This window comes from Schistocerca nitens, chromosome 5 (genome assembly GCF_023898315.1).
Source record: "Schistocerca nitens isolate TAMUIC-IGC-003100 chromosome 5, iqSchNite1.1, whole genome shotgun sequence".
In the NCBI taxonomy this organism is placed as follows: domain Eukaryota; kingdom Metazoa; phylum Arthropoda; class Insecta; order Orthoptera; family Acrididae; genus Schistocerca; species Schistocerca nitens.
This window is the reverse complement of record NC_064618.1, coordinates 522709220-522721926: the sequence shown is the minus strand read 5'-3', so window position 1 is coordinate 522721926 and position 12707 is coordinate 522709220. Positions and strand designations below refer to the sequence as shown.

At 42.2% G+C, this 12707-nt stretch overlaps 1 protein-coding gene across 1 annotated transcript in view; it reads right to left on the bottom strand.

Annotated features, from left to right (window-relative positions):
* The window catches only part of LOC126259705 (tyrosine-protein phosphatase non-receptor type 23-like), a 196136-nt gene that overhangs the window by 65939 nt on the left and 117490 nt on the right, over positions 1 to 12707 (bottom strand). The window contains exon 5 of the mRNA XM_049956677.1: positions 3928 to 4040. Coding sequence (XP_049812634.1) covers positions 3928 to 4040 — 113 coding nt within the window. The remainder of the gene's footprint in view (positions 1 to 3927; positions 4041 to 12707) is intronic.

Below are 12707 nucleotides of genomic sequence, written 5' to 3'. Positions count from 1 at the left end.
GAGGCGCAGCGCACGGAGCCATTATGAACGCGCACGCTGAGCAGCGCATGCGCAATGTCACCTCAGAAGGCTTTAAATAGTGGAGCTCAGCGCGTACTCGCCAGTACTACTACAGTGGCATTCACCTGAATATGGCCAGAAGACTGCGCCGAATTATCGTGGCAGGAAGTTACTGATATCCGGCAGTTCTCCCATGTTTTTATGGAACAATCAGTATGCCGGGAAAGCTTTAAACATCACAAAATTTTAGTTCATAACTTTTCAGAAAATGAAAACTCATTATGGGACAAGGGAAATTCATACTTTTGAATGGGCTAGGTTACTTTGGAAATAAACAATAAATCACATTTTCATGGTAATATGGCATGTTAATACTATCAAGGTTTTAGGTAAAACAAAATGGATCATTTGAATCAGCATAGCTTGAATAAACTAATGAGTGACGAGTCTTAATGAAATATTACCTAAATAAGATTTTCAATATTTTCTGTAGATATGGTATGGCAACTTCCGATATATAGGGTGTCCATCTAAACCTTTCATTGCCAGTGTCTCTGGAACCATAATAGATAGTGACAAATGGCTTTCACAGGTGCAAATGTACAGCAGGGGCCCACGAAAATAAAACACTATGAGACATTCTAAACTGTGTGCAAATATTGGTTTCAACACAAACTTATGTTTGTTCATTTTTTTTTCTTTTTTTATTAATGGACACCCACATTATTCCATATGCAATCTATTCCATGAGAAATCACAACCATAATGGCATTGCTTGCATTGCAATACGTCAATTACATCCTGAGAAATTGGAAAGCAAAGTTGATGCATGAAATGAACAAAACGTGCTGCTATTGCACTTCCCGTGACACAATGTAACCCCCATGCTGCTCATAATTGCGATGTGATTGGCATACATATTCTTACTTTCACTCTAATACAAGCGCCAAAAGTAATAATAGGGATTCCTGCCACAAACATTCACATGTACATAATGGTATCCCTCATATGTATAGAACAGTACCAGTCAGTGTAAGCCACCCCATAACACTTCCCTAGTCAACCCTTTACCTCTGCGGTTGTGTACAGGAATGGGCCAAAATTGGCACTGTGTGTGTGTGTGTGTGTGTGTGTGTGTGTGTGTGTGTGTGTGGGTGGGTGGGTGGGTGGGTGGGTGGGTGGGTGGGAATGGGTCACTACGAGGCAGGCTGTTCTGTGTGGGAGTATGTACAGGTAGAGCCCACCCAGCTAGCCACACGGTCTAACGTGCTGCTTCCCAAGCAGCAAGGCGTGCTAGTCCCTGGCATGAATCTGCCCAAGAGATTAGTTTCGAGGTCTGGTGTGGCAGCCAGCCCTATGGATGGTTTTTAAGGTGGTTTTCCATGTACCTCAGTGAATGCAGGCTGGTTCCCCTTATTACACCTCAGTTACACTATGTCGGCGATTGCTGCACAAACACTCTCCACATACGTGTACTCCATAATTACTCTACCACACAAACATTTGGAGTTACACTCGTCTGGTATAAGATGTTCCGGGTAAGGGTGGGGGGGTGGGGGGGTCAACTGGGGGCCAAACCACACAATAACCCTGGGTTCGGTGTGGGGCGGCGGTGGGGTGGGTGGACTGCTGCGGGGTTGTGAACCACTGTGGGCTAGGCGGGACAAAGCCTCTCCATCATTTCTAGGTCCCTGGTTTCAGTACACACAATACACAACTTACCAGTACTTTACACCAGTGTACTGTGCATCGTAATTGGTGTCACTGTTGTAATCATGATATCAATTTACCTGTCTATCTGTTCTAGGCATTCAACATGGTATTCACAAATGAGAAAATGGTTGACATGATATTACTGTGTGGAGAATGGCACAAGTGTGGCACATGTGTGTGCTCAGAGATACCCAAAAGATGTCACCTGAGTCACCCTACCTTCATGAATATTGTTAGAAGGCTTCGCATGACAGAGCAGTTGTCTGCACAAATGCGAATCCGGAGCAGAGGTGTACACATGAAGCAGTACAGGTATCTGTTCTGGTGGCCACTGAAATAAACCCTCATACAAGTATTCATGAAACAGAGAGACAGATGGGAATACCTCGAATAAGTGTGATGCATATTCTGCACAGGCATAGACATCACCCATATTACATGGTGCTACATCAAGGCCTCCACCTGGAATACTGTCAATGAGTTCTAAAGCAAGACCATACTTCATGCGTAGGGTACTGTTTACTGGTGATGCCACATTTATAAACCATGGGAATGTCAACTTACTCAATATGCACTACCGGTCGCTAGAAAACCACACTAGATTTGCCAGGTTCCATCAATCTCTGTGGAGTGTTGTCAATGTATGGTGTGGTATTGTAGGACACCACATCCCTGGCCCATATTTCATTGATGGCCCTGTTAACGAATGACAGTATGTGTGGTTCCTGAGGTGCACCTTATCTGAATTGATGGAAGACCTACCCCTTCATTTGTGCCAAATAAGGAGGTATCAACATGATGGATGCCCTGTGCATAATGCCATGGTGGGATGACAGGCACTAAACCAACAAATCCCACATCGATGAATTGGACGGGGCAGCCCATTCAGGGATTTCCAGCACAGTCACGGACCTCAACCACATGGACTTTTTTCTCTGGTGTCATGTGAGAGATGTGGTGTATCAGCATTTCCCAACAACAATGCCCAACATGAAAGTCCGTATTACCACTGCAAGTTCTGCAATAACACCACAAACGCTGACAGCCATGAGTGGATCCATGATGGAGTGCACACAACAGTGTTGCCAAGCAAATGGTGATCTCTTCAAACAGACGTTGTAGTGTTTTGGTTGTGAGACATGTAACTGCACAACGGCGTACATTTTGTATATTACTTAGGGGACGTATGTTTCTTTTGTTGGCACTACTGTACATTTATGTATGCATTGCACCATGTGCAATGGTTCAGTTGTGTCGCAGTCGTTAACAATGTTCAGTGACATGTCCTGTATGTGGTATGTACCACTGTCTAATCGTTGTATGACTAAGTACAAATAGCATGTAGCCCTTTGACAGCAATTAATTTTTTTTACTCTGGCCAGTGGTTATCAGTATTTCATTGCCATTATGTCCTATTTAGTACTGTCACAAAATTCAATAAAGCAAGTACGAGTAAACTGGGTCCTTGTTTTCATAGTGAGTGACTGGACATCCATATATTTCTAGGCAACGTACTAACAGTGGAAATAACAATATGTAAGTATGGCATTTGTCGCACTGTAGTACATCAATCAAATCACGATTATGAGCAATGTGTGGGCCATGCCTGCATCACAGTAAGTGCAATAGCAGCATGTTTCATTCATTTCACGCATCAACTTCATGCTCCAATTTCTTGGGTGTCCATTTAAAAAAAAACATAAGTTTGTGTTGCAACCAATATTTGCACATGGTTTAGAATGTCTCATAGTATTTAAATTTGTGAGCCCCTGCCGTACATTCATACTTGTGAAAGCTATTTGTCAATATCTATTGTGGCTCCAGATATATTAGCAGTGAAATGTTTATGTGGGACACCCTGTAATATAGGAAAGGTGGGAAAAAGTTATCTAAGGAGTAGAAAGGTATCAAAGCAATGTTTTATTGTTCTTCTGGGAAGAAAATTTGTAACACACAGACAAAAACACTTGTTATGGTATGACACAAAATTCATGTGCATCTATACATTCCCATCTTCCCTTTCTGAGGATGGACTGAAGTTCAAAAGCTATTGCCTCTCTCTCTCTCTCTCTCTCTCTCTCTCTCTCTCTCTCTCTCGTGTGTGTGTGTGTGTGTGTGTGTGTGTGTGTGTGTGTGCGCTCTGTGATTTTTGCATATCTGTTTATAAAGATAACACAACTTTTCTTGTGGTGAAGTCGCAAACTAAATACAAACCTCATATATTTTTGATCCTACAGTTTCTGGAATGGAAGAGTTATCTGCACCTCCTTGTGTAATTGTGTTGAGGGCAGATCTGTAATAATCTACTAACTGAACAGCCACTTTTGCTGTAAAAAATTGAAATATAGTTGTAAGTTTCACAGTTAGAAAAATAGATCACTAGAAAGGTAATTAAAAAAATGTAAACAGCCTTAAGATTAGGATGCACAGAATATCTAGGAGAAGGAGGTGATTCAAAATAAGTCCAAGGACCTCAAAGTTACAAGGAAAAAAATACAAAACAGAGACAAAATGAAATTGTTTCCTTGTGAATTAAATGTCAACTGTACAACGAATTAAAAAGAGATTCTCATAAATACAAAAATCAACATTTACATAAATTACAGGAATCTTGCTGAGAGCAATTAATTGTAAAGACGATGAAATAACACCTCTGAAGGCTAAAAACAACTTGTTAAAATTAAGTCTGCATACCTGACAAAGAGTCAGTTCAATAACCAGAATACAAGAATTTCAAAACTACACTTCTGTGTCCTGATTTGCACTAACTGTACCTTAATGGTGGCTACAGTTTCAATACACTTCACTTTAGAATTTTTCAGCTCAGTTTTATTCTGAAACACATTCTCAGCACTTCTGTCACACTAAATTTTTACATCAATCTTCAACTTCTAGAACACACAACAGAACAGAAAATTATGTACAAAGTAATATACTTCACCACATGTCCCAAATGATAAAATTACACGTTACAATAACCTTATTTTGAAGAAAGTACTAAACTGTCCCAAGTCTATAGCCTCTTTCTTTTTAGTAATTTATGTCCTGTATTTTTCTTTCTTATTTTTGTTCTGTTTTGTCTAAACACTTTCCTTTTGCAACCTCTTCATTCTCTCAACTATATTTTACATTTTCTCATCTGATGCTGTCACTCTTCACTCAACATTTCTTCTTACCTCCAAAATACACTCCTGGAAATGGAAAAAAGAACACATTGACACCGGTGTGTCAGACCCACCATACTTGCTCCAGACACTGCGAGAGGGCTGTACAAGCAATGATCACACGCACGGCACAGCGGACACACCAGGAACCACGGTGTTGGCCGTCGAATGGCGCTAGCTGCGCAGCATTTGTGCACCGCCGCCGTCAGTGTCAGACAGTTTGCCGTGGCATACGGAGCTCCATCGCAGTCTTTAACACTGGTAGCATGCCGCGACAGCGTGGACGTGAACCGTATGTGCAGTTGACGGACTTTGAGCGAGGGCGTATAGTGGGCATGCGGGAGGCCGGGTGGACGTACCGCCGAATTGCTCAACACGTGGGGCGTGAGGTCTCCACAGTACATCGATGTTGTCGCCAGTGGTCGGCGGAAGGTGCACGTGCCCGTCGACCTGGGACCGGACCGCAGCGACACACGGATGCACGCCAAGACCGTAGGATCCTACGCAGTGCCGTAGGGGACCGCACCGCCACTTCCCAGCAAATTAGGGACACTGTTGCTCCTGGGGTATCGGCGAGGACCATTCGCAACCGTCTCCATGAAGCTGGGCTACGGTCCCGCACACCGTTAGGCCGTCTTCCGCTCACGCCCCAACATCGTGCAGCCCACCTCCAGTGGTGTCGCGACAGGCGTGAATGGAGGGACGAATGGAGACGTGTCGTCTTCAGCGATGAGAGTCGCTTCTGCCTTGGTGCCAATGATGGTCGTATGCGTGTTTGGCGCCGTGCAGGTGAGCGCCACAATCAGGACTGCATACGACCGAGGCACACAGGGCCAACACCCGGCATCATGGTGTGGGGAGCGATCTCCTACACTGGCCGTACACCACTGGTGATCGTCGAGGGGACACTGAATAGTGCACGGTACATCCAAACCGTCATCGAACCCATCGTTCTACCATTCCTAGACCGGCAAGGGAACTTGCTGTTCCAACAGGACAATGCACGTCCGCATGTATCCCGTGCCACCCAACGTGCTCTAGAAGGTGTAAGTCAACTACCCTGGCCAGCAAGATCTCCGGATCTGTCCCCCATTGAGCATGTTTGGGACTGGATGAAGCGTCGTCTCACGCGGTCTGCACGTCCAGCACGAACGCTGGTCCAACTGAGGCGCCAGGTGGAAATGGCATGGCAAGCCGTTCCACAGGACTACATCCAGCATCTCTACGATCGTCTCCATGGGAGAATAGCAGCCTGCATTGCTGCGAAAGGTGGATATACACTGTACTAGTGCCGACATTGTGCATGCTCTGTTGCCTGTGTCTATGTGCCTGTGGTTCTGTCAGTGTGATCATGTGATGTATCTGACCCCAGGAATGTGTCAATAAAGTTTCCCCTTCCTGGGACAATGAATTCACGGTGTTCTTATTTCAATTTCCAGGAGTGTATATTCCTTAATAAAGACTAAAATAAAAACATGTAATTCCTTCCTTACAGTGGCAGTTTATCATCTTGTATTAAACTGATTGCATTTCTTCCACTGTTTTTACTCTACCCCCCCCCCCCCCCCTCCCCGGGAAGGAAAGGGGGGAAATTTATTTATGCCAAGACAACACAAAATGATGCTATGAACAAATATGTCTTACAATATATTGTTACTGAGTTAATATTACAGCAACTGGAGCACACACACCACAAGTATCTGCCATGAGCAACAATGCATTCCGGTGCCTCAAACTTGGATTGGTGAAGTTCTGTGATAATACCCATAGAGTTTAATGTGAACTCCAAAAACAGTGCCATTTGGAATTTATTGCATTTAAAAATCATTTCCAGAGATGACTGAAGAGATAAGTGATAAAAGAAATCCTAGTCTTATTGACGACTGAACCCTGTGTAATGCTCTCGCATAATAATTCACTGTTCAGTTCACTAGATTTTAATTGTTCAAACATATTTCCCAGTTTGTTGTTACAAAGGTCTTTATTATTTATGAAGTTAGTATTCAACAAGCTTACTCTTTTATTGGCAGGTATTGAATTCTGAGCATGCTGGTAAATGACTGACTGAAACCTAACAGACTGAAACAGTTAAATCTCACATAATAATATTAATTTGCTGCTATGCAGTTCTTACACAACTGGAGATGCCTCAAACATTGACAATTAAAATTCAATGGGTGTCAAGTCCCATTCATGCTCTGCACTAAATACATACAGAGCATTACTGACTATACTAAAAATACAGCTTAACAATCTTACTCCACCATGTTTTATGGCTCTATACTGTCTAGCAAGGGGAAGGTGCGGGATGGGGCTCATGAATTTGGCTCAAACTGGGTAAATAGCAGCAGGCAGATGCCCCTTGCGAGTTTCTAGAATATCTTGCCTGAGTGGACTATTGGAAAAGGTAAAATGCTCTCTAAAGATTTTCAAGTAGACTGTGCGAGATTTTTTTAATAATTTTCATGTCAGTGGCTTAGCACAGGGGTCAGGCACACTGTCTGGCTACTTGTCAGCTTGGGTTTGATTCTACATCTACTTCAATACTCTGCAGCAAGTCACCTGACAGTGTGTGCTGGAGAGTGCTCTGGCTGATACCCCCTTACCTGTTCCATATGCAAATGACACATGGGAAGAATGATGTGACGATGCACCTGGCGCACCCTGCCACCACAGCAGTAGCCAGGTGAAGCAAGTGCACCACAATCAGCTGCAGCCTTTGCCCCAACCAACAAAGTTGAACAAGTCAGGCTGCTGCTAGCAGAGCCTCATCCACTTGCATTTTCTCTGCTATACACAAGTGTTCTCGATTCAGACCAGCTTGTGCCGGTGTGCATGCTGTTGTCAGTGACAGGGCTCTGTACTTGGACAGTTAGAAGTTGTGTTAATGTTTCCAAATTTTTATCTATGTAGTGGTTGTCAAAAAAGAGTAGATGCAGCAAACAAGTGTTGGTAAGCCTCTCTCCACTGAGTAGATATATATGTGGGATTGCCAGCATAGTTTAACTCAATATTTGCTATAGCACCAGGTGTTTATAGTTAAACTTTCCTCATTTAACATGTTATAATATGGAAACTAGTTACCGTACGAGTACCAAACTTGGTAGCATTCATGTCTAGAGTATGGGGTGGATTTCCATGTGTCACAGCACCACCATCCAGTTCCAACTATGGCCATCAGGTGCCATGATCAATCACCGTGATTCATAGTCGCTCATGCCTGACCAGTTGCAGTGCACTTGTTGTCATGTCATTATAAGCTTGGACAAAAGGAGCAGGGCATTATTGGTGAAGCTCTATTATCAAAACAACAGTAATGCTGCAGCTGCACTTCAAGAATTTTGCTGGCTGAAAGGATTACGGAAGGGTCTTCTCTCTCTACCTGCTGTGCAAAACATGATGAAGTAGTTCAAATCAATTGGAGAACTGGGCTTTGCTTCAGGAAGAGGCTGACAACTGGCCGCACCACAGGTGGTTGATGAAATCGCTGTTACTATGGCAGACAACACTGCATGCAATTCCCAATTGCCAGGCAGTGTGCATGTCATGTCACGACATCTGAACATCCTGTGGTCCACTGTACAGAACCATTCTCAAATGGTATCCATGCAAGATAAATATTGTACAGCATTTTGCACAACAGGACACACAACAACGTGTTGACTTCACTCTCCACTTTCTTGCAAGGATTGAAGTTGATGAGGGCTCGCCCTGGACCATCCTTTTGACAGACAAAGCTCATTTTTCTCTGATGCAAGAGGTGAACACACAGAACTGGCCAGTGTGGGGATCTTCACCTCCGGTCACCGTGCATGAAGTTCCTTTGTACAGTGAACGTGTCACCGTATAGTGTGGCTTCATGGCTATGTTCGTCATTGGTCCATTCTTTTTTAACACACTGGCACTCAAGAACCAAAGAAATGTAGTGTGACTGGCCAGCATTACTGAGATATGCTTTGCAAGCATGTCATACCCGCCTTACAGGAGAGAGACCATTGAACTCAACAGTTTTCATGCAAGATGGGGCCCTGCCACACATCGCTCATGAAGTTCACCTGCATCTCCAAAACACATTTAGAAACAATCGAATTATCAGCAAATCTTTTCCAAATACTTGGCTGGCACGATCACCTGATCTCATTCCCTGTGATTTCTGGTTGTGTGGCTACCTGAAGGAGAGGTTTACTAGGGAAACATTAGCACATGTGCTGATCTGAAGCACAGCGTACCAAGAGAGGTAGCCAGCATACCTAAGGACATGCTTCATCGTGCTCTGCACAATGGAGTCCTGCACTTTTAGACTCTTCTGGGCACTGATGGGCGCCATATCGAGCCCGTTTTGTAGAAGAAATGGTACCGGTATGTAATGGTATGATGTACTGCAGCAGCACATTAAAAGTGCTTCAATTTAATTCCCCATGTCCTTGACATTAATGCTACCAAGTTTGGTCCTTGTAGAGTAATTAGTTCCATGTTAGTTTAACTATAACCACGTGGTGTAATTCAAGAATCACTGTAATCAAAAATCTTATGAGAACCTCTTCATGGACCTGGAGATCCTTATGCTGATGTGCTAACACATATACTCTTTTATTATTTAGGATGAACTGTTCAATTCATGGGTCAACTGAACATACAGATGCTGTATTTTGCCATTCTCCCACAACCTTATGATGATGTGACCTGTGACATCATGTGTGTGCTAACAGAAATAGAACAGAACACTTAACAATATTTCTTTTGTGTCTTTATCAGTTTTTGGAAAGTATATTGTAGTGATATACTGATCTACAGCATAGTCCTACATCTAGATTACATTGAAAGGTGACAGTTTGGTTGTAAGATGGCGAAGCAGTGCCAAGTACTTCAGTTAATCCCAATTCACACTCACAAACCTATAAGTAAAAAATAATTTCTTCATAGACTATGCTACCCTATTCTTGGTTGAGAATGGAGTTTTATGTTGTGATAAATAAGTCTAACAGGCTACTGGGAGATGTGAGGCACGATACTGATGATAACATATAATAAAAAAATGAGAACATTTGCACATAGGGATGTAAATTATGCTTACATCTATTTTTTATATTAAATACATGATGCCTTTGCAAAGTATACAGAGTTTATAATGGTGTCTCAATTCAGTCAGTTACGTAACTGCCTTGTTTTAAGTATCAGATGGAAACAGCAGCTGAATAGTTTAAACAGAAGAATCAGGATATTTTTCAAATAGTTTCTTTTCCCCAATATACATTATACACATATAATCAAACAATGGGGAATCCAGCATGGAATGTAATAATATTATGAAAAAGATAGTTGCTACTCACTATATAGGGGAGATGGTGAATTGCAGATAGGCACAACAAAAAGACTGTCACAAAACAAGCTTTCAGTCAACAAGGAATTAGTCAAAAATAATGGTCACACACACAGGCGCACGAGCATCTGCGCGCACGCAAATGCAACTCACACACACGACTGCAGTCTCTGGCAGCTTCAGCAAGCCTTGTTGAATGAAAGCTTATTTTGTGACAGTCTTTCTGTTGTGCCTATCTACGACTCAGCATCTCCACTATATGGTGAGTACCAAAGACAAATAAAGAAGATCCTTGATGGTTCCAGTGGGTTTACCACTGCTGCTTCATACATGTATCTCAATCAATCACAATGTGATTTCATATAAGTCTCTATGGCAACACCTCAGTGTTATTGCAGCTCTATGAATAACTACTGTTTTTGCCTGCAGCCACTCGTAATTCACAGCTGAAAGCTGGCAACAGTGCTGCCAGCTGTCAGGGGTTGTGAACTCAAATGGGAATCCCTGAAGGGAAGACAACTTTCTTTTCATGGAACACTATTGAGAAAATTTGAAGAACTGGCATTTGAAGCTTAGTGCAGGTTGATCCTATTGCGATCAATGTACATTTTGTTGAAGGTCCATATAGACAAGATAAGAAAAATTATGGCTCATACAGACACACACAGACACTCACTTCATTGGTGCAGTATGTATGTAGACTATGTAGATCTTCTTCCACTGTATCTACTATAGTCTTCATTTGTTGTTAGTATGTTTTCCACGAGTTGGCTGTCAAGGTTTAACTTCATTTGTTCCAGGTGCCTGGAGCCTCTCCTTCACAATGGGGTTTACAGAACACAATATGGGAATGAATGAAAGAGCACAAATGTTTGATAATAATCACTGTTGTCCCCATTTTATTTTACTTCTGTTTTATATGTGATCAAAGATGAACTCTACCACCCACTTGTGCAGCATTCTGCTAAGCACAAAGTAGTCAACAAAACCACGATTTTACAGTCTGTGCCATCAGTATTCCAACTTTTCTGAACTGAAGAGTGACAACAGTTTTCCAAATATATCCTTCAACATCATAAATAATACAGTCTATATTCTTACTAGTCACTATATTCCACTTGCTTCTGTTCCTCCTCTTCCTATCATTATCACACACCCTAATCTTGCTTCAACCTAACCCTTATTTCACTCCACTTTAACTCGTCTTCTCAACCTGTCACAGGCTTTGTTCCGAGTGATCTAGGGATTTAGGAGAACTACAGAAATCCAAAATGTGGATGGGCAAATGGGTATTTGAATTTCTGTCCTCCCAAATAAGAGTACTGTCTCATTAAGTGTTGTGGATTTTGGTCCAAAGTCTGGTTTGATGGATTCCCCCATAGTGGTCTATCCTGCTGAAGTCTTGTCATATCTGCATAACTACTGCAACCAAAACCACTTTAACCTGCTTACTGCAGGTTATTCTCTCTATAATTTTTAGCCTCCCCCCCCCCCCCCCACCTCTTTCCCTATGTTAGCAATTTTAACTACTCCTTGATGCCTCAGGATACAGTTTGTTAAGTAAGAGCATGGACGGCATTACACACAGATGGTACAAGGTATCACCTTAGCTCTTTCACATCCCAGCAAAGGAAACCTTTGCCCTTCCCATGTAAAATCCACAAAGCATTAGTTTACTTTGAGTTCTTGACCAAGATAAGCAAGATGAGACATAAGTGCAGCAGACTTTAATATAAACGTATTAAATAATAATAATGACACTGCAAATTTTTGTGACATAATTCAGAAATATGCTTTTAATTTAAATTTCACTGAATGTACTAGAAGAAATAGCCACTCTGAAACATGTATCGACAATATTCAGGCAAATTATCATTTTGAGGATGGAAGCAAATTCTTTTTAGATTTAGGCATATCAGATCATTCAGCACTGCTCATAGAGCTTCCAAAAGTAGGTGAAACCAGAATATGTGAAAACACGTTTTAAAAGGAACTTTAGCAAAGAGAATGTAAATATACAGGGTGTACATAAAGTCCAGGAACACTTTCAGTTATTTATTGCACAAGAACTAAACATTGTACAGATGTCACACATATTGCATTTTAAAGAGAAACTCTGAAAGTTTTATTTACAAACATTCGATATGTGAACCATGATTGACTCGGTAGATGTCAATATGGTAATCCAATTCTTGCCATACCTGTCCCAGCATGGCATTGTTGACTGTGGCAGTCACTTCCTATATTCTCTCCTGGAGCTCTGCTACATCATGTAGTAGAGGCGGTACATACACCAGGTCTTTAATGTGTCTCCACAGAAAAAAGTCACATGGAGTGAGACTGGTGATCAGGGAGGCCATTTCATGAAACAGCTGTCCCCTTCTGTAGCACATCCAATCCACTGATGTGGCAGCTCAGTCTTCAGGTACCCATGAACTTCACGATGAAAATAGGGTGGAGCCCCCATCCTGCTGAAAGATGAACGGCAAGTCCGATTTCATTTCAGGCAT